The sequence below is a fragment of the Charadrius vociferus genome, unplaced genomic scaffold (genome assembly GCF_000708025.1).
Source record: "Charadrius vociferus isolate BGI_N301 unplaced genomic scaffold, ASM70802v2 scaffold444, whole genome shotgun sequence".
Taxonomy (NCBI): domain Eukaryota; kingdom Metazoa; phylum Chordata; class Aves; order Charadriiformes; family Charadriidae; genus Charadrius; species Charadrius vociferus.
Genome location: NW_009648242.1, coordinates 1,286,394 through 1,309,168, shown reverse-complemented (window position 1 = coordinate 1,309,168; position 22,775 = coordinate 1,286,394). Strand labels below are relative to the sequence as shown.

The 22,775-nt window shown below is 41.8% G+C and overlaps 1 protein-coding gene across 2 annotated transcripts in view; it reads left to right on the top strand.

The window, feature by feature from the left end:
- The window catches only part of PHACTR1 (phosphatase and actin regulator 1), a 310,226-nt gene that overhangs the window by 227,715 nt on the left and 59,736 nt on the right, over nucleotides 1-22,775 (top strand). Inside the window, exons 1-3 of one of the 2 annotated variants that reach the window (XM_009884182.1) lie at nucleotides 7,199-7,321; nucleotides 15,495-15,680; nucleotides 16,712-16,918. In XM_009884182.1, the coding sequence (XP_009882484.1) occupies nucleotides 7,261-7,321; nucleotides 15,495-15,680; nucleotides 16,712-16,918 (454 nt within the window). In that variant the 5' untranslated portion in view covers nucleotides 7,199-7,260. Of the gene's footprint in view, nucleotides 1-7,198; nucleotides 7,322-15,494; nucleotides 15,681-16,711; nucleotides 16,919-22,775 lie in introns of those variants that run through there. The other variant, XM_009884181.1, reaches the window with a different exon arrangement.

Sequence of the window (22,775 nt, the reverse complement as noted above, 5' to 3'; positions counted from 1 at the left end):
TTCCTTTGACGCTACAATTTCCACATGTTGTGACACAGAAGGCTGTAGAAGCCATCATTTCATCTGCTAGTGGTCCATGTGAAGACATGAATGGATCTCATATCATAAGGATTGCGTCAGCTGCCTTCTGCTGACACTTAGGACATAGCTTCATTGCAGTAAGAACAGTGGTGGTAATAGCTATGATCAATTTATCTTTCATCTAGCTGTAGCTACTTAGGGTGCTGGTAGCAGTATGGACTTCAGCATGGGCCGTTCAAGCCTGCCAGGTTTTTTACTTGGGTGAAAGCCTTCAAATAAGTCAGCACCATCCCCTCATTACTGTTTTTGATGCCTAAATTTGAAATATATATATATATATTCTGAATGCCCAGTGTATGGCTTTCTCTGCTGCAATCACACTGTAATTGCAGAGCAGGAGTACTCTAAGATATGCTATGCTACCTTGTTGCAAATTTCTTTAATTTAGCTACAGAGCCTCATTGTTCATTAAGTTGTGGAAAGCAATACCTGTTGGTGGCTCAGCTTTCCAGTTCTTGACCTAGTATTACCTAGGAATTCATGAAAATGCTGTGCTGCAGTTCAGAGGGAAGAGTGGGAAGAATGTATTTTCTTCATTTTTTCAATATTCTGGTTGGCTTTCTGAATTTCTCCCTAACCTGCTGTACAATACTTCTCAAGTGTGACAAGAAAAGCAATTAGGTAGAAAGGGGATGAAAATGTGAGTCTTTCCACAAGACTAGCACAGTTCATTGACACAGTGGAGTTCTGCCGTGCTGTTTGTTAGCTGGGCAGTTGAGGGTAGTGGCATTTTTCTTAAGGGTGTCTACAGTCTCATTTTCTTTTCACTTCCATTTTCTTAGATTTTTTCAAACACACACCTTTCGTTGTATTTGTCAAGATTTCTTGTTCATCTCCTCTTTTCATGTATTCATCTTCTTCCAGGCTTGCTCTGCTTGGCTTGTGAAATCCATTATGTTGGGGTTCTTTGGATCTAGCTTGAAATTTAGTTCTTTTCCTAGGAGGGCAGCTTCTTTGATTGATTTTTTTTTCAATCCTTCTGTATGAAAAAATTACAGACCATCTGCTCTTGGATTACATTTCTGATTTCTTTAGTTCAGTCCTTCTGTTAATTGTGGTAGAGTTGTTCAGATTTTATTTCTCTGCCTTACCATGTATTTGCTGAATTCTTGGTTGTATGTTGTGTTTCTAAGTTGTGTTAATATGTTATGATCTTCTTTGCTTACTGTGGTTAGTAGTATTTTGATTAGCTCCTGCAATTCTCTATTTACAGATTTGACTTTGCATCCATTTTCCTCCTGAGTCTGTAGTCTGGCAGTTTTTATTTTTATTTCTATATTTACAGATTTTATATTTACAAATTTGACTTCTCATCCATTTTCCTCCTGAGTCTGTAGTCTGGCAGTTTACATGTAGTAATGATCAGTATAAATCTAGAGTTTTCTTAAGGCTGATTTCAGCTTCTTCCCCAGTTTTACTTTCTTTCACCATCAGTAAGGAAGAGAGAATTCATTTTTTATCTGTAGTTACCAGGCTTGGCAACTGTTATACCTCTTAAACTCTTCTGGTTAGTAACTAGGGATTTGAGGTTTGATCGTGCATTCTCAAAGGAATGTGTCTATTTTTACTGTGTGATTTCACAGACTTGCCTGTCACTAATGAAGATTTACTGTGCTCCTACTCCAGTACTTCTAACTAGAGATGGACCAGTGTCCTGAGTTGATCTGAATTTGACTAGAAGCAAGATGCCCTAATATCGTCTTCTCTGTGTTTTAAGTAGTAATAATATAAAATAAATCCAATTGTACTTACAAGACTGGAAATCAAATAAAATTAATAGAGTTTGGGGTTTTATTTTGGCCTCTTTTTCCTGTTATAGTTATAGATTAGCAAATTTTAAGTTTAGGAGGATCATTTCTTTGCCTAGCGTTTTGGCCACTGGTGGCAGAACAGCTGCTGTTAATGCTTTGCTACTGATGTGGGAGGTGATGAAACAAGCTGTTTCAACTTGTCTGTACCTCACTTTTCCACCTCCATAACGATACTGGTTTGCTTCTAGAGTGTTTTGAGTTACTCCTCCCATGGGACATCAATGCTGGGTATTGTTCCAGTTTTATTAGTTTGTCTTGTAGCACATGCCACAGAAGCTTTCCAAATGATTAATGTACTGAAAGGGATTTACCTAGTCAACTACTGTAGCAGCACCTGATTTGGAGAGGTATTTGCAATTCTTTTTTTTAAATGGAGCTTAACTTCTAATACACATACCTATTTTCCCTGCTGATGTTCGTTTATTTTGTAATGTCATAGAACAGGGGTGCTAGGCTACAGTCAGAACAAGAAATGTCATGTGTGGACATCACAGACAAAAAATGGGGTCCTAATCCTTTCTAGACAGTAATCTGAGTCAGATTTTGTAGATGGTACTGTTATAGGAAAACCTAGGCCGAGATTAGAGAGACCCAAAACTTCTGTAAGGAACTTTAGATCTCAAAGATTCGAAAAAACTGTTGGGATGTTTTTTCTTCCCTCAGGCTTCAAGAGACTTACAAGTGTTTGAAGCCAAGCAAAATTCTTATTTAGCACTGAGCAAAGGAAAACAGTTATTTCAACCAAGCTATGTTTTGGCATTGGTCAAACCCCAAGCTCACAGCAGCAGTGCTGGGTGTCATGCCACAGCTATTGAAACAATCCCAAAATTAACAGAGCTCTGTGTGCGTTGACACATCTACATTTTCCTCAGATCTGTCTGAGACTTTCACCTACAGCAGCATTTTTTTTCTTAAAACTACCCTCTTCAGTCCATTTTGATTTCAGGAGTGGATTCAGCCCTAATTTTATACATCTTTATCTCAGGTACTCACCCTTAGCTTCCTTTATGGTCAGTAAAGACTAACAGGCACTTCCAAGGTGCGATTCAGACTGTTTTAGGTACTTACATTAGTCTGAGGTCAATGATGCCCAGGAATTGCTTGGAGGCAGAAGTTCACACTGTAAAAATTTGTATCAGATGAATCCTGCTCCATTTGGTTATCAAGAAAGTCTACATAGTTGGAAGAATTTCAAGATGGTGTGACATGTTTTGATACATACTCCATCACATCTGAAAATCTTACCTTCCTTACAAGTCTAAAGGATACGTTGATGGTTGTTTATCTTAACACTGTGCAAAGCAATTGGTTTACTTGTTTTTAATTATTCAGATCTGAATTATTAGCAAAGCAAATTTCTGCCTGTTGAATCCAAATGTAATTGATACACCAGAAAGCTTCTGCTCTAAGCTCCATTCCTATAATGACCTTTGCTTCCTAAAATCATCATGAAAATTATAGTGGCCTTTGAAGGGCAGAATTCATGCAAAGCAACCCCCAGTGCTTTTTAAGACAAAGGCCAAGGGCAGCCTCAGAAAAAAACAAGGATAAGATTCAACTGACTAGCACGGACTGGGGTTTAGTTTCAATTGTCAGATGAGGAGAAAGGGCAGGACTTGTTTATTTAGTTTGCCCCTTGGTTTAAGCAGCAGCATGACAAGTTATGCAAAAGGGACCGGTTTATTCTCATACAGATGCAGGTTGGAAGAGTTCACCTGAGATGTTTTGGTCTTGGAGGGAAGGCTGGGAAGGACAGAAAGGTTACCTGTCCTGACTACGTAAACGCCTCTTTGGCTGGTTAATGGAGCAGCAGAAGCACTTGGCACAGAAGCAGTGGCGAGCTTCACCTTCTCAGCTGGAGGAGCAGCCCACAATCACTGCCACTGTGGAGCGCAGTGGCTTATTAAAGGAATAAAGACAAAACTATACTTGATTTCCAGAACGGAGGGGCAGGAAATCCTCCTGACCCTTTCAAGGCTTTACTGATCTTAATGGCTCTGCCACAGAGAAAATCTCTGCTTGAAAAGCGGAGGGGTGCTGCTCCTGAGGGACAAGTTCAACAACACCGGCTCAGAAACATTAATAAAAACATTTCCCACTGTTTCTTCCTCAGAGCTTAAAAGAAACGGCATACTGCAGAGCACACTGGCAAAATCAGTACACTTATACCATAAAATACACATACGGTCATTTCTATAAACTAGTGACTGAAAGTTCCTTGGAGAATGGATGGATTTTTTTAAGTTAACCAGTTTCTGGCATAAGTAGACCCCATGAAGAGGGCTTAATGCTTATTCCTAATCTCCTGGAAGATTGTACAAATGAAAAAAATGAGGTTAATGACCAAGGAAAATTACTAATGAAGTAATACATCTTTTGTTAAATATTAATTATGTTTAATTTCTCCCCATCACTGAATTTACAATGTTCTCATGAATCAAGTATTAATTCAGAGGCTTTTATTTATCCTGTGCTGTGAATGGATCCCTTCTCAGTGGAGAGTGAATGAATTTATTTTGCATCAGCTTTCTGCTTGAAAAGAAAATCCTTCGTAAAAGAACTGGCAATCTTTGCCAGAGAAATCCAGACCGAGTGAAGCATTTCATTGTTCAGGCTGTTAGATCCTAATGAGTTCTGCATCTAAGCGCTTGTGATTTTTTTCTATCTGATCCAGCCGTAGCATGGCAGTTTATGCACGTAAATGTACGGGAGTTGTTTGGGAGGAAGATTTGTATTAAAGGAAGGCAGCATGTTCCATAGTTTTAGAATAACATCTGTTATTATCATTCAGTGCAGCTCTTAGCCCAGCATGCCCTTCCTCTAAATATCTTATTAATTAAACTGGCTTAGTAGGAAAATAATTAATACTTTAAGTCCTGCACCTACTTAGAAAGGATTTAGGAACTGAAAAAATTGTTTTAGTCTGAGCTTCAAACTGGAGGGTTGTGGGTTTTTTTCATTCTTGAGCAGCAGCAGATTACAACTAAAAGGGAGTGTCTGAAAAGCCTGTGTGTGTGCAGTCTTCCAAAAATATATATTCTATCTTCAAAGTTCTGCTAGAATGCAAAAATAGTCCATGACTTTGAGGAGTCTTAGTCAATACTTGAGTGTCTTCCTCAGCAATAGTTTTGAGAGACTCTCCTGCACGCCTTGAAAATGTCCTGTTAGCCCTGTTTAGCACTTGATCCCCCAGAACTCTTCTTTCCAATCCACAGAATTACTGTGTTTCTTACCACTGTTTTAATAAGGTGATGGGACTTCCTAGCCATGAAGTGGGTAGTAGTGCTGCTACTTGTGTAGCCAGCTGGTGACTAGGCAGGAGGGTGAGATGGTGAACCCGGGTGGATGCCAGTGAATTTGTATGAAAAATGCAGATCTGTTACTTAGCTCTTTAAGGTAAAATACAGGAAAAGCAGTATTTGTCCATGTCTTTGTTTTGTGAGCAGTGCTGCTGTCTATATGCAAAAACTGCTGCTTTGTTGTGGTTTCACCCAACTTGATTTCCCACCGAAGAACAAGCTGGGACAGCCTGGGTGCTCTTCGCTGCTCACACTAGCAGAAAATTTTACTTTCTCAGACCTATTGGTAAAGGTGTTGAGTGCCACCAAGGTGCTCTTTAAAGTTATTTAGGGTTTTAACAATTTCTTTGGTGGGAGAAAGCTCCGGAGTTAGCGGTAGCTTGTTTTGGCTTTTTTGGAGGGGGCAGGGATAGCTGTTAAGGAGGAAGGGGGGAAAGCTTTAAATACCGTAGCAGAACAGGGCGCCTCCAGTGCACGGAGAAGGCAGGTTGGGGAGCAGCGTGCAACGTGACTCCAAAGTCTGATTGTTGAGTATTTCTTTTCAGAAGCCTATTAGAAACTTAGAAATCGAAGTTTCATTGAAAGTCAGTGAGGTGCCTGAAGAGCTTCATCAAATGGAAAATGCTGTGGCTGTTGTGTTAACAGCCTCAAAAATAAAACTGTCACTGGCTAATGGGTATGGGGTCTTGTGCCTCAGCAAAGGGACCTGCTATTAACTCTGATCGATGCTGAAGTTCAGAGGGTGTGTTTCGGGGAGACCAGGGTTTTTATTAGCTACTGACTGTACCTACTGACCTTCTTTGTCCTGAAGAATACATGTTCAAAACTGATTTTAAAAATGGGGAAACCTAAATTTATCCTATAGAAAAGGGTGATGCAGAGCCAGCCCTGCTCATACCAAGCTGTACATATCTGACAGCAAATAAGTTGCAATGAGTGCAGTGTGTCAGTATAAGTATAGCTAATTCATCATGTATACTGTGCCCCTGGGGAACAGCCAACGTGCAGCAATGCCAGAAAAGGTTACACCCTCATGTTTTCAGGGATGGAGAGAGGGTTTCGGAGCCTCTTTTTGCTTTAAATCTGCCTTGGGCAGACAGGAGATGCTAAGTCCCAGTTCATTTGTGTGTGCGTGCATCTGCACTGGGTCTGATAGGGGAGCATATGGCAGAAGCGATTCGCCCTTGACTGTGCCTCTTTTTTGGCAGGCAGAGGCTTGTTTCTCGCAGAGCACATGCAGTCGCAGCCACTCCTGCACATCACTTCTTGCGCCCCTTGCTTGCTGGCTTTCAGCTCTTTGCCTGAATGCATGTCCTTTGTGGTGTTTTGGTTAATTGGACATTGTTTTAATTACTGCTGAACTAAACAAACATGAAATTTCTGTCTGTCGTTTTGCTGCCCCAGTGACCACGGTCTCCAAGCAGGCAATACAGGACTCGAGTTCTTCAAACCTGGTGTAAATTGCAGTGGCTCTCATGAAGTTGCCCTCATTTACACCTTTTTTTGGGTGAAAACACCCCTCCAGGAAGGAGAGGGCTCCATTAAACAGCTCTTTTTTTCCACAGTCCGAAACACCTTGCTCTGCTGTCACTGGAATTAATGGGAAACAAGCCTTGGCTTCAGGGCAGCAGAGGTGCCAGTCCTTTTTTATGGCCTGGGGACAGTCCATGACCATGTCTTTCATTGGTGTGATCCTTCGCGTTGCCTCCTTTCTTACCTTACCCCTCCAGTTTCTGCACTAATTGCCTTTTTCTCCCTTTGCTGTCTAATTCTCCACGGCAGTGCTTCAGTCGTGTCAAAATTAAGCAGTGGGAGTGCAGGCATGCCCTCAGATTGGTCAGTCTGTAGTCATTTCTGTCAATAATGGCCATGCTACAGCAGCAGGCAGATTCTCTGGACAGCTAGTAGCCTTTATTTTGAGATGCTAATTTGCCACTGACTTGAAGAGAAGAAAAAGCATTTTTTAAATGCCTTAAAAGGCATAGAGCCTTTTAAAACAACCATTTCCCTTCTTTTCTATTTATATTGTCCCTTCTATTTTGCTTACAGCTTTGGAAAGAAAAATATCAATGAGGCAAAGCAGAGAGGAGCTTATAAAACGAGGAGTGCTGAAAGAAATTTTTGATAAAGGTAAGTGTTCTTTTCACAATATTAAATTGACATCCCATATAGTTTTGTGGCTAGATGGTACGTTATTGTAACAATAAGAACTGGGAATACAGTCCTGAATTGCAGGACTGTGCAGAATTAAGGTCTCCAAACATCTCTCTTGATTTCACTGTGGGCTGGCCCTCCCTATTGGATACATGTGATAGTTATCTCGCAAATAAAACAGAAAGCCAATCAGGAATATAAAGCGGTAGAAATATAAGTCACAGCAGTGTGCAGGAGTCACTTGCTGCAAAACAGCAAGGCATCCAGACTGTGGGGAGATGGAGTGGGTCCGTGCCTGCACATGTTATCATTGTCTGGTTGAGTCACTCTGGGGTTTTCTGCTGTGGAAAAGGGAAACATTTAAAGGTTTTGGATACTGGCAAGCACAGAACAGTGCACATTCCCTTGAAATAGCTCAGAAGACAAAATAATTCCTTGTTCAGGAAAATTAATTTGTTGAGTTGCTAATGAATTATTTATGCAAAATGCCATTGTTTTATAAACACCATTGTTTTACATTGGTAATGCAACACATATTTGACATCTATTACGTGTCAGTCTTTAACCACAGCTTTTATTTGTTTTGCTGCTTCCCTTGTCAATAACTAAGGCAATGAATTCAGCAAATTATATAAAGACATGCCAAAGTTGCCTCTTAATTTCAGTAGAACTTATGCATGTGCTTTAAAGCCTCATTAATTCAAAGTCTAAAAGTCTTTAACAATACCAGTATGAAACCTGTTGGAAGTCAATAGGAGTTATAATCTTTCACAGATAGTGAAAGAGGGTAGATTTAGATTAGCTATTAGGAAGAAATTCTTTACTGTCAGAGTGGTGAGACACTGGAACAGGTTTCCCAGGGAAGTTGTGGATGCCCCATCCCTGGAGGTATTCAAGGTCAGGTTGGATGGGGCTTTGGGTAACCCGGTCTAGCGGGAGGTGTCCTTGCCCGTGGCAGGGGGATTGGAACTAGATGATCTTTAAGGTCCCTTCTGACCCAAATCATTCTATGAGTCTGTGATTCTATGATATTTGAAGTAGGGTCTAGCTCATAAAGTCTGGAGCATTTAAATCTGCTACCTAATTTTTTAGTCTAGCTTATTGGGAATTTAAAAAATTACTAACCCAAATTGTTTATTTTTTTAATTAAAAAAAAAAAACAAACCAAAACAACTTGATTCTTTCATTTTTATCCTAAAAAAATACTGAATATTTCTGGCAAATTCTTGAGTCTTAGTAATTGCCACAAAGAAATAGTAGTGCCAACAGTATGTCACAAGAAGTCTTCCTCAGCACATGTAAAGCATCTTTACTGAATCACTGGCATCTTTACACAGTCATACATCTTGCCGGTACTGTTCAAGATAGACCACATGAAATCATGTGAAAATAGACAGCATTTTTTAAAAACTAAAAAAAACATTGCAAAACCAAAGAAATATGCTGCTTGTCATTAAATTCTACAGTTGTTACCCATTGCATATTTTAGATGCTGCTAGTCCTTTAGATCTAACACTGCCTGAGCTTTCACTATGGCCTGCTGCCTTGGAAGTCATCCTAGATGCAACTCCAGGGTAGAACCAACACCTGGCAAAAGGTTTGCTCTTCTCACTGCCTTGGGTTGTCCACGTTTTGGAGTGTGAATCAGATGGGATACGCAGCCATGAGGCAGGTGTCCCTGCGGCCAGCGAGGCACAGTCCAGGCTGTCACACCAGATGTGTTGCAGCCCAGGGGAGGCCAGGGCATAGCTGCCCATTCAGTGCCCTGGCCAGCTCAGAAGACCGCCTTCAGTCACACTTCCATCCAGGTTGTGCTCTCCTTCATCTCTGCCTCACATCCCACACATAGCTGCTTTCTAACCCACCCCTACATACACCTAAAGGCATCCCCAGGAAAAATCTTTTCTGGGCAGCCTGACCCTGCCCTCCGTGTTGAAACCTGGGGAGATGCCCCCTGCTTCGCTACCAAAGCACTACAGCTTTCTCCATTCATCAAATAACACTGTCGTTTGTAATGTTCCGTGTCATCTTGTGAAACACATGCTAAGCTGTCTGGAGGTCTTCATCTGAAAAAAGAAATTAATTTCTCTTTATAGTCACTTTTCACCTTTTCATATCAGAAAAAGCTGGTATGAAATACTTGCTGCTTCTTCCTATTGCCAGTGCAAAAAGCAGAGACATTGGACTTTTTCACTGTCAGGTGCCCGCTAAAGGGGAAACTGTAACACAAAACAACTGGACTTCTTATTCAGTGTCCTATATTATTTCCTGCTGGCTGCAAAGGCAGAAGCTAAGAATTGGTACCCCTTCTCAAAAGAAAGAGGTAGGGCAGAGAGGAAAGTGCTAATACACAAGTATTGTAGCAGTGATCAAGTAGCTTTGATGATATAAGGATATGAGCAAGGCAAGATTTGTAGAGCAAAAGCAATATTTCCTTCAGTGGTGTAATAATCTGAGAGTAATTCTAATAAAGGGTATTGTATCTCACTGCAAACCTTAAGTGGAAGTAACATTTTCCTTGTAATTCCCATTGGGGAATCTCTAATCCTTCAAGAAAACACAGCAGACTTTAGCACTTCATAGCAAAAGGCTTTATTTGATGATGGTAGCGCCTTCCATGCCAAGAGGCATCTTGCACAGACAATAGGTGTAACCATAATGTTAAATCTGTCTCGCTTTCCTAAGAGAAAGACAAAGCAGACAGAATCAGCCTGTGAATGAGTAATTTTGCTGCCTTCTTTCTTAAAAAAATCCATACAGATCCAAGGAAACTTAATATGGATAGACTGACCCAAGAACAAAAATTCTGGAGCTTGCAGTGTGCTTAGTATTGGTTTAATTACATCTTCTCTGTTGAAGAAAAACAGAATTAGCAAGTTTATTCACCTGCTGTATAAAATGACACTCTGACCTGTTTGCTTCAGGATTTGCTGGGTTTTCAGAGGACTTTGTGTCATCCAGCAGGTGAAAGTTAGCAGAGCGCAGTAAGTCACAGTGTTCACACATGGGAGAGTCAGTGCTGTCCGGCTGCTATATTTGGGAAACAAGAAATACTTTTATCACTTCAGTGACCCCCATGCTTAAACTAGTCAAGTGAAACCACTCCAGACTGAACTTCAGAGAGCTCTTTTCTTGGCAAGGGCCAGACTCGTGACCAAATCAGTTTCTGTCATCTTCCATTTACAGGGTTCTGTGACTTGAGTCTTCTGAAAATGTAGGCAAAGATTGTAATTTTTTCAAATACCGTGTACTTCTGGAAAAACAGTAAGTTGAAGAAGTATCTGATGAAGCACCTGCTGTTCTAATAGTTTGTGGGCAGGCAGTGTCGAGAAGTTAAAAATACAGCTTCCACCTGCAACTCAGAACATACCACAGCATTTAGAAGAACTCACATTTTTGCTATACTATTGCTCCCACACATAGATAAATAGCTTTGATTTTTCACATGAAGGTGTAACCATCCCAAAAGCATCTATCTTTAGAATTGCCCAATGTTCCATGGTGCCAGTCAAAGAATTAGATCTACTTGTAGTATTTTGATACCTCTTCTTTTATCTGAACATAGATGAGATTGCCTGTAGTGTCGTAGTTTAAACCCAGCTGGCAACCAAGCACCATGGTGGGATGGGGGAGAGAATCAGAAGGGTAAGATGAGAAAAATCATGGGTCGAGAACAAAGGCAGGTAAAGCAAAAGCCATGCATGCCAGCAAAGCAAAACAAGGAATTCATTCACTGCTTCCCATCAGCAGGCAGGTGTTCAACCATCTCCAGGAAAGCGGGGCTCCATCATGCATAACGGTTACTTGGGTAGACAAACACCGTAAGTCTGAACGTCCCCGGCTTCCTTCTTCTTCCCCCAGCTTTATATACTGAGCATGATGTTACATGGCACAGAATATCCCTTTGGTCAGTTGGGGTCAGCTGTCCATCTGTTTCTCCTCCCAACTGTTTGTGCACCCGCAGCCTACTCGCTGGTGGGGCGGTGTGAGGAGCAGAAAAGGCCCTGACTGCTCAGCAGCAACCAAAAACATTAGTGTTTTACCAACACTGTTCTCATCCCAGATCCAAAACACAGCACTACACCAGCTGCCAGTAAGACAGTCAACTCCATCCCAGCCAAAACCATGACACCATCGTGAGAAATTTCTGAATATAAGCGCGTACTGACTGTTTGCTACTAAGACAATGGTGCAGTGGTTCTGCAAGGAAGCATGGGCAGTCTTCATCTTTTATACTTTTATATTTTTGTACTCTCTATCTAATCAAAATGATGTATTTAGACCCAAATTTCAGGTTACCTAAATCCTGACAGTATTCAGAAATGTGGCACTTATGTGCTCAGGCAGGTTTTGTGGCAGTATGCGAGCATAAGTTTGAAGAAGTGGTTTTGGTAACAGAGCAAGGAGAAAGGCATGGCAGCCACCGGAGAGCCAGTTGTGCTGCAGTTTCAATATGTTGAAAGGATTCAAACTCCTCCAGAAGCAGGGAGGACATTCGTAGGTCAGCCTGTCTCAAACTCCACAGGATCCCACAAAATGAAGGGTCTGCTTAGAGACTGAAATCAAGGAGGATCCTAGCCACTGTGCTAAGGTAGCCACCAAGGCTAGGAAACAGCCCTGGGTACAGGTCTTGACCACGTGCAAGAACACTCAGTTTGCCATCCCCTAGCCCATGGGGGCCATTGGAGAGAAGGACATGATTTTTTCTCTGCCGTTCCTAGCCTTTGCCATCGAGAATGCTTGCCTGGACAGTCTTACTTGAGAATAGGCAAGTACTGAAGGAGACAACCCAAAGTGGAAAATAACTCAGGATTTCGCACTCTCCTCATGATTTTGACTTCCGTAGCCATTTGTCTGTGGAAGGAGCACATGAGCGTGGCACTTTTCAGACATGCAAGAAGTTCCCTTGCCCGAGGTGTTCAGAGTGAAAAGACACAGTGAGAGAGTAGGCAGAGCTCCAACATAAAGAAACAACAAAAGGACCGGTTTGTACCAGTCAGCATGATGCACTGTGGGCTGCTTCATGCCAGGCAATTTTTTAAAAGTACCTGGAAGTGGAAATGGCAGGTGAGTTCAGGAGTACAAACCATGCTTAGGGGCCACATGTTTTGAACATATCATGTGTGCATTTCTGGGCTGTCACCCCATGCTGTTATTTTCACATGCTAAGGTGAATCAAAGCGTCTGGGTAGAGTCCTCTGCATCAGAGAGTTTCCTCTGAGTTCCCTTTTCTTCAGTGACTTCAGGTGTGTGGAGCCTCCTGCAAAGCAGAAGAGGAGCCTTCATGTGCTCCTGTTGCTGGAGAGGTGAAGCTACTGTCTGCGGTCCCATCCAGCTCCAGCTGTTTCACACTCAGCTGGCATTGTCAAAGCTCATGCATTTAGGGAAAGTCGTTCTCCACTAAGTAGCAGCAGGCTCTGTGAAAACACGGCAAAGGATTTAGCAAGTGTGAGAACAAAAGATAACATATGTTATCACTGTGCAAAATTAACTTTAAACTCATAGCCAGTTCCTGAAGACTTATCTATTCATCCATGTATATGCAATAATTGCATTACCAGGATTCTTTTCATTTGTATGTCAGCTAACCAGAATAGCTTTTCGTACTTTAAAAATAATAAGCAATTTGCATTTTATATCTCGTTGTCAAGCATGTCTGTGATGCAGGATTAATTCACACTAAGATATTCTTCATTCTACAAATTATTTTATCTGCATCTTTGATCTGTTTGCTGTACTTGAGGAGCTCCCCATGTAGTTCTCCTTTAAGTGGGATCAGATTTAGGGTGTGTATTTCAGTCATGATTCTCTGTCATGTCTGATGATTTCAGTCAAATCCAAGGACAAGTTTTAGAGTCTAAATGAATATTGGAGATATTCAGAGGTAAGATTAAAAGAGGTATGTTGTCAGTACAAGAGGGCTGTCATACTTGTTGTTAGGACAGAAAGTAAAAGCCAAAATTTTATTTCACAGTCTACTTTTTTGCAATCGTAAACTTTCAAGGGGTCATTTGAATGCTGTCTTCTTAAATCGTGCTGAATATACCTTGAGAAGTGCAAAGTGCACTCAAGACAGTAAGATTTCAAGGTGCTCAGCATGTTCCTGTAGGCATCCCACTTCATTAAAAATGTGTAGACATCCCTCCAAAAAAAAATGGTACTGGTTTTATCATGCATACCTTTATTATCTGCTCATGGATACAGTGTAATTTAGAACTGCACTGAATTAATGAATATTGCTGGACACAATCACTGCCTTTCATTCAAGAAACAGTTGCTCTGCATAAGAAACAGTTACGCTCTCTCATGAAACCAGGTAACTAAGACAACAGCAGCCCCTATCCCAAACACGTGTAGAGGTCTGTGTTTATAAAAGGGAGAGAGAGCAAGCACAGAATACATCGTATTTCCACCCAAACAGCTAAGTCAATACTGGCTGAACTGTTGTTTGATTTTTGCTGCCTAGGGAAATAAATGCGTTTGTATTGAATGACCGCAGCAGTTAGGAGACTGTGCTGCAAACAATTCACCAAAAACTTTGGTTTTCATTGATGTTGCCACCTTTTAGCCAGCTCAGTTGATTGCTCTGAAAGCCGTGGGTCAGGTTTCAGTCTGGTGTGATGTGGTTATGTACCATAATAGCTTTCTAGGTCTTCAGAAAGCTTCCAACAAAAACAAAAGAGTCAAGACCTTGGTATTTCTAATAACTCCAGAATAAGGAGGAGACCATCTTCACTCACTGTGCAGAAGCTTTAAAAGGCAGAAACATAATTCTGAATACTTATCAGCTAACATACATTCAGACTTGTTAATTGCTGTGTCCTGACGCTTAAGTGAGACTTACATTTTTTTCTTTCTTCAGTATTGTTTTCCAAAGTGTTTTGAAAATCTTAGCCGTGTAAGGGAAAAATGTGCACTCACTTGAATGATGTACATCTCTGCTCGGTACATTGAGCAGTAATATGACTAATCAGAGGTGGCCAAAAATCAAGAACCAGATCCTGAAATCCTGAGTTTGATTTAAAAGAATAATTTAAATGCATAGTAAAATTAGGCTTCATTTATTTGCCTGCTGTTTTTTAGCCTTACAGGTCACATTCTGGTTATATTTTCAAGATTCCACTCATAACCATAGGGGCTGAACATTTTCCTTATAAAACTGTAATTGAGATATCCATGTAGTCATTGCCTCCAGGTACCAGAGTGCTGTGCATAACAAGTTCTGAGATAAAAATCACGCGGGTTGACACCATAGAGAATGATCTGATCCCTCGCTCCTGTTCTTTATTATTTCTAATGTGAAGTGACGTTTGATAGGAAAGAAACTACCAGCTCCTGTTACAGAAATTTTGCTTAGAGGAGATATTATTAATAACTTTAAAAACAGGCTTTCTAAATGGAATCTGCTATATCCCAGTATCAAGACCTTGCACCAAAAAAAAAAAAAAATATTATTCTCTCCCTTACTTAAAATCTTGATGCTGGGAGCTGTAATGTTTTATTTGTGTTTAAAATAGGGACATACTTCTGTGATTTGGCTTGTGTCCCTTACAGCATAAAAATCGGTGTAAGGGAAAAGAATGATCCTTGTTATTATTATTAAAATATAGTAAGTTATATACTGTGTATATTAGTATTCTTTAAGCTCCATAGCATCAGTTCCAGCCCATTCTCATTCCTGACTTCCCAGCTTCAACAGAGACAGTGAGACAACAGATTTTGTGGCTGTGGATGGGACCACATGGCCCCATAGGTGGAGGATGGTCAGGAACCATCCAGCTTAGACCATGGATCATAATTACCATCCTAGGGTAAGCAAAGGATCAACACAAATATTTGATAGATCTTTCCCAAATCTTAGTAATCCATTAAGGCAAGTGGAATATTATCAGGCTTCTGTGAAACTGTTTTGGACAGAACGTCACGGTCAGATATCTCCAAAAATTGCTCTGCACAAGTTGTATTTTTGAGACACAAACCATATTGTTTTGATCCTTATCTCCATGTCTTCTGTATACGTACAAGATCTCAGTTCAGGTTCCTCATTTGCAAGCAAGCTCATGGAGATAGCAGATTTAATTTTAAATTATTTCTGCATGTTATTTATATGTCTTCTGTTGTCATTCTGCTTTTCTCCAACTATGAACAGATGGGGAACTTTCCATACCAAATGAAGAAGGAGCTTTGGAGAATGGGCAGCCTCTGGGCTCCGGGCAAGTGCTGAGCTCTAGCCAGGTATCCCTGCCAGCCCTAGCAGAACTGGAGTCAGGTCCAACGTCTGGGGAACCCTGCTCATATGAGGTGCTCCCAACTGCAGAGATCATGGATGGGACAGGTAACATCTTTTTTACATTATGATGTAGATACTCTAAGCCGTTTGAAACAAGTTTTTGACTTCTAACATTTGGTGCCTAGCCCTGAGAAATCCTTGTCAAAGACAAAGATCTTCAGGTGGAGAAGGAGGTGACAACACACAGATTGTCACTGGATGCTTCATGAGAAATTTTCACTGACTTGGCATAGAAGTAACCTCTGCTTCTAAGCAAGTAACCTCTTTGTTAAAGCAAAGTCACTGTGCTTTGTGAACATTTGAGAGTAGATTTCTAACTCTCTGGCTACATCTCAGCTTGTGCCAATGAGCTCTAGAGTAGAGAGCTGATAACATTTTTAAACCCTCAGGTACAACATCATGCCGTTTAGCTGCCGCATGGTGTTGGTTGACGTTCACACCGTGCATCTTTCAGTAGCTCACACAGCCAGCAGCCCTACCCTGGGTGAGGCTCTATGCACTTCTTCCCTGGCCCATGCAGAGAGAGAGCAACGCTGTACATCTAGGTTAGCTCCTCCTTCTGCATCACTTAATGCTGAGAGTTGCAGGCAAAGGTCAAGTGAGGAAAAGTGACTGGTAGAAGTGTTCATCCGTGATCCTGGACAGCTATGCCGCCGCTTTGAAATGGAGTCGGCCCCCTGAGGTGCTTTTACATTTATAGGATAAGTTTAGAGACCACACGCTAACATATGTGGTCCTGAGCAAGCTGTGGTGACAGACCGTCTGAGATGTGACATTTTAAGGCTCTTGATTTGTGTTCAAGATGTGGGAATACATCCCAGCCTGGCATAAGGGAGCTGGCTTCTGTCAGAGGTAATGGGAAACTCGGCTGTTGTGTAGATGTTTGTTACTCCTTCTCTTTCTCTTTTTCTCTCTTTCTTTCTCTCCTCCTTTCTATGTTATATGACGTTTGAGTGAAATCTATTAGTCGTTCTTAATCTGCATTGCTGTGCTGCTTTTCTTGTCTTACTGCGGCTGTATCCGCTGCTGCTTTGCTCGTAACGTTGTTGCGTCTATGATGTGGTTGTGTCCTCCAGTGTCTGAAGAGAGCCCCACATCCAATGAATCCAGCGTCCTCCTCTCCCAAGATCCTACAGCTAAGCCAGTCCTGCTACTTCCCCCAAAAAAATCTGCCGCTTTCCCTGGAGACCATGAGGACACCCCAGTGAAACAGTTGTCCCTCCTCAAACAGCCCCCTGCCCTGCCTCCTAAACCTATTGCCAGGATTGCCAGCCACTTAACTGGTAAGTAGGTGTTCCCGGACCCTCTGCACCACCGTTTCCCTTATAGGACAAACCTGCCCTTACCACAAGGTTCTCAGTGTCCTTCTGTAACAGTGTTTGCACGTGTTGTTGTGTGTACTGGTAACGTATCTGTGTTGTATCTAGGGCAGGGATCACGAAGCCCTTTCAGGCTGTAACTTTATCAAGGTTGCTTCAGGGGACTTCCTCTCTTAGCTGTAATTACCTAAGACCACCGCTGCGTTTCCTAACCCTCCTGGCTCCTATTCATCAAGACTTACCATCAGCACAAAAACTGCAGGATGTGCTTTGGTGGGAAAGGAAACATCAGAAAAACACTAGGATATCTTTAAATGCCTTTAATGGGAAAAGGGGTGAGGGTTGAGGGGAAAGGGGAGACTTTTGCTTTCTCCTTTTGCCCTTTGTTGCTTCTCCCCTCAACTGCTATCTGGGCAGGTCCCCCTGCACACACCCTGTATCTTTCCTTGTGTTTGTCTTTTACTTGCCCCCCGATCCTTACACAGGCCATTCTGTCCCGTAGCTTCTTGCCAGTTTGCTTCCCTGCTCCCACTCGTTGCCTAACTGCTCCCCCTTTCCACCCCTGCTCTGACTACTCCCCTCCCACTGGTGAGTCCTAATGATGATGGGCAGCTCCAGTTCCCAATGACCAGGATTTTGGTGCCCTGCAGTTTATGCTGCAGTTTATCTCTCACTGCACGGTAGGTAGCAACAGTAGACAATACAGGCTCCTTTTTTGTGTTCCAGATGTTTTTACACCTGTCCAGGCTCTTTGGGATTCAAAGCTCTAGGTACATGTGGAAGGAGAATTGGTGGGTCTGCTCTCTCCAATCTCTCATTTAGACCACCAAAGCAAAGGATGGCTACGTTTCCACAGACCAAAAAAGGTTCCTTAAATGCTTGCCTGCACCTTTTGAACAGTCTGCCTGTAATTGCAGCTGCTACCCTGGAGGCAGCACCTCAAAATCCTGAGCTCAAGATGAGGTGTGGTGCATCTCTCTACTGGGGCAGCTACTGGTCCTCTCACTGGGTTGATCTTCTTGTGTTAATGTTGCCCTTATCTTTTCAGGACTGATGTGAGAAATGCTCAGCCTATGTTAATACATTCTAGATGGCTTTTTTTTTCCTGACAGTTAATACCCATTCTATCCGGGTTAAGGTATATATCAGGAAAGAGCTCATTAGGAAAGGGCATGTTCTGGTTTTCTCTTATATCTCTACGTAGTCTTTTCATGTTTCTGTTTGGATGGCCACGCATTTCTGTTCTGTATAGTTTTGTTCATTTTATGTGAAATCTCTTTACTTCCTTGCCTGCCAAAATCTACACATAATGGTTAATATTTTGCCTTGTACTACAAACTGAATGGGCAGTTCTGCAGTCTGCAAAGCCAGGCAGCAGTGTTAATGACTTCAGGTGAGGACAAAACCAGCTTCCTATGATCTCCTATAACACTTTGTCCCAATTAAAGAAGCTGCTCGGAAATGAGGCCAACATGGAAGAAATGAAAAAATAGGAATAGCATAGGAAAAAACTCAGGTACTAGATGTCCTTCATTCATAGGCCTTTCTTTTGTAAGAGACAGCAGAAGAATCAGAAGATGAGGGCTTCTGGTGTGATTTTTTTGCAGCTGGAAATTTTGTGTGAAGTAGACTCAGGCACAATCTATCAGCATAAGTCAATTGCTTGATGGTGATGACTTTCCAATGAAAGTGAAACAGAACTGTGACTTCTCTTACTTTATGGTGGCCTTTAGTGGTCTCTCATCCAGTCCTAAATAAACTCTCGTATGTGCACATAGACAGATTCTTGTATGTGCGTATACAAAAACCCTCAGGGAAAAGGAACAGAGATTCACATTAAGTCATAGGGCCCTAATTCAATTGACAGTTATTCCTGGAAAGCCTCATTTATACATAACTTAAAAATAAAAGTATTAAACTTATTTTAAGGGTCTATTTACTTTGGTGGTCTAAAGGATATACATGTTGTTCAGTGCCTTGTGTTCTCCACTGGTAATTATTTTAGCCGTGTATAATCTTGGAAATGAGCAATCAATCCTAATGAAGCATCCTCATCAGTGAGAAGCAGAATTAATGCTATTCTTTTACTAATTACTCCAGAGACATCTTCAGCTTGTGTGTGAGAAAACAAGTAAAATCTGAATTACGGCCTGTGAGGTGAAGACTTTTCTGTTCTTCTTGCATACCCATTTCTCTAATGAAGATTTTGTGAGAAGGTTGAAGGACAAATTAAAATGTACTGGGCTTGACTAATGGAGAGTGACAGTGGTTTAATGGTCTGGTAGCTCTGTTCAAGAAGACTGCGAGAGGAGATGTGATCTTGTGAAGGGTTCAGGTACACATCTGAAAATGCAGAAGCACCTCTTAACTTCTGTCTTGAGAAATATATATGTATGTTTATGTGTGCATATGTATGTTTATTTAATAGAAACATGTTTTATACAAACTTATATGATAAAATCACCACAGGCATGGTCAGCTGCAAAAAAAAAAAAAAAAGGAGAAATATTTTAAATACAAAACTTAAGGAAAGAAAAGCTTCCTTTGACTCTGACCACCTTCTTGCTGTGAACTTATCCCAAAGTTCTTCAATAAAGGCATGAAGACTGACTTGCAGGGTTTGGCAAAGGACTTAATACAGGTTTTAGAAATGGAAAAGAAACATTCCTCACCTCTGAAAGCATTTGGGAACCATCTCAAACATCTATCTGCCTGTGCCAAGACAAAGATTGGCCTTCCCTCTGATAAGAAATGCGCATAAAAGAACAGGCCTAAAATAAACATGTAAGAGCACATTTAATTTTGGGGAGAATGAAAAGGAAAAAATCCATTTTAAAGGTGACAGGAAGAGAGAATTAACTCTAGCAAATATAAATCACACAACCTTGGCATGCTTCTCAAGGCTGAAGTACTGTGGGGATGGGATAGTACAGGAACAGAGACGGAGCCAAAATCAGACTGCAGAGCAGCCACTGGGAGTGATGCCACTGCCGCTGCAGAAGATGCTCCATGCTTTGCCTCACGCCATCTCCCATGCTCTTGATGATGATGCCTCCACAGGGAACATGCCCTGTCATAGCACTGGGTGGGGAAGTGCCCACACAGCCCTACAAGATGGACAACCCTAGGAGGAAAACGTGATCCTTAACTGGTTTGATACCATTATTTCACTGCTCTGCATTTGCTATTGGCCAGTCACCTCCTGGTGAGCGTTCTACTGGTTTTCAGATATGTTTAGTATTAGACAATGTTCATGGACAGCATTTCTTTCATCGTTTTAATTCTCCAATATCCACATGCAGAACCCAGGCATTTAGGACAACACTTGCAGCCCCCTTCATTGAAAATGTAGGAGGAGATGAAATAATCGCTTGGGATCAAATTTAGTTGGACTGTTGGGGTAAAGTCCCCAGATTATCATAAAATCTTTAATGGCCAAAAGTGACAAGAAGACTGGTCATATCTGATTTGATAGACAGCATACCCCAGTGCTGTAAAGCTCCTTTTGATCTTGATTCATTAAGCTGTTAATTCTTAGCAACACAGATAATGTTTTCTGAAATTAATTAGATATTTTCCATTCAAACAACTGAATTGCCAGTAACCCATAAAGTCCCTTAAAACATTAGAGAACAAAATATATGCCACTAAGCTGGGATCTCAGCAACACCTGAGTGTATTTAAGCCCAAATTTAGCCTAATATTACAGTAGGGTGTAGGCTTGGTTGTATCTGGTCACTCAGCTATTGTAGGTGAGCTTTGAAAAACCTTTTGCATTCTCTTGCTTTCTTCATTGAAGATTTTAAGGCGAGGCATAGCACATTTTTAGTTCTGAGATTGTGCTTTCTAGTTATGTCTCTGTAGAGTAAGAATTAATTCATAATTAGAAGCAAACATTTAACAGGGTAGGAAATGCTACAAGTCCCCAAAAGTTATTTCTGATAATGCAGACAAGCTAAGGATAAGGTTTGAGAACATGGATGCCTGGTGTCCTGCTGCATTGCCACAACACAGCTGGTTGTTAGTTACAGCATTATAAAGGTGTCTACAACTACAATTTATCCAATAAATATTCGCTGCAGTATTTTATAACGCAACAGTCACATGTGTCTCAGAAGGCTCCTCTGTAGATGAGCCCAAGAAATTATCCACAAGCTTCCTCCTCTGTGACGTTACCTCTTGCTGCCTGCTCTGGCAGGCTACATTCATGAACACAGGTTACGTTCATCTGGGGGCAATGGACAATTCTCTTTTCACTGCACGCTTGAGGGAGAAGCAGCAGAGCAAAAGCATCTCTCCTTCACCAGCACTCCCAGGCTCTCCTGGGAAACTGGACCCTGGTGCAGTTGCTCTCTCCACACTTCCTCTGCCTGCCACTACCTGGAGGGGAATACCTAGTGCATGGAGGCAGCAGAAAATCTTCTTGTCTTTGAAACCCTCTTCAAGGCTTTGCACAGGAATTCGTGTAGAGCTGTACTTTCCAACCGTTAGGCTGGGCGTGCTTGGTTTGTGTTCTCCAAATTCAACTTGAACCTTGAATGTGTACATGGTGCAGAAGAACAGCAAAGAGTATCAGTCTCAAATCTTCCCTGAAGATATGGCTGCATATCTTGCTGTAGTCAGCAGAAGATGCATGGCAGATCTCTCAGAACACTTTTTAACTTATCATTATGAATCTACTCAAGAAACTCATTGCAAGAAGAGAGGCTCCCACTGTTCAGACACAAGTGATTCCCGAAGAGAAGACCTGAAAAAATATAAGCTACTTGTCCAAATACTACCAGCAAGTCATAGGCACATCACCTCATTTTCACCATGGAGATCCCTCAACAGGCCACACTGGTTTTAGCACATTTTTTTTCACATTCCTTTACAGAATTAATTACTTGGATGGAATTTAAAGAGTAATTTATTAACTTTGTGACAAGTTGTATTACTGTAGTTCTGTGTAGTACAGCAAAGGTCATAGTATAAGGTCATTCAGGTGGGAAGGAACCTCAGCAAGTCTCTAGTCCAACATCCTGCTCAAAACAGGGCCAGCTATGGGATCAGACCAGGTTGCTCAGGGCTTTGTCCAGCCAAGTCTTGAAAACCTCAAAGGATGCCAACTGCACAACTTGTCTGGGCAAACCTTTTCCACTGTTTCACTCTTCTCCTGGGGGAAAATGTTTTGCTTATAGTTCTGTCCAGAACCTCTCTTGTCTCTTCCTGCCACCATACACAACTGTGAAGATCCTGGCTCCACCTTATTGATAACCTCCTCATAGGTACTGGAGGACTGCTATTAGGTTTCCCCCTGCAAGTTGTCTTTTCTCCAAGCTGAACAAGCCCCAGTCCCTCAGCTGCTTCTCACAAGTCAGGTGTTCCAGCTCTCAACCATCATGGTGCCCCTCTGCTCAACTCATTTTAGGTTTTTGATGTCTTTCCTGGGGGCCCAAAGTAACGGGCACAGTAATCTTGACACAGTAATGTAGATGCAGTCCGAGGAGTGCTGAATAGAAGGGGAATAATCCCTTGATCTCCTGGCTGTGCTTCTACTCATACAACCCAGGAGGCTATTGGCCTTCCTTGCTCTCAGGGTACGATGCTGGCTCTTGTTTGGCATCACAAGGAGTCAAGGAAGAGCTTTTCTCCTACTGGCAGGATAGGAAACATAGCCAGCTCTGCCACAAGCTCAGGATTCCCAGGCATGCCCTCTTACTCTATGTGGTAGCTGGGCTGGGGGAGGATTTGAGGATTTTAATGAGCTTTTCTAGCAGCCCTGCTGGAGCAATATTTGCTACCATGCATCCAGAACTTCCTCGCATTCTGTCTGGAACAC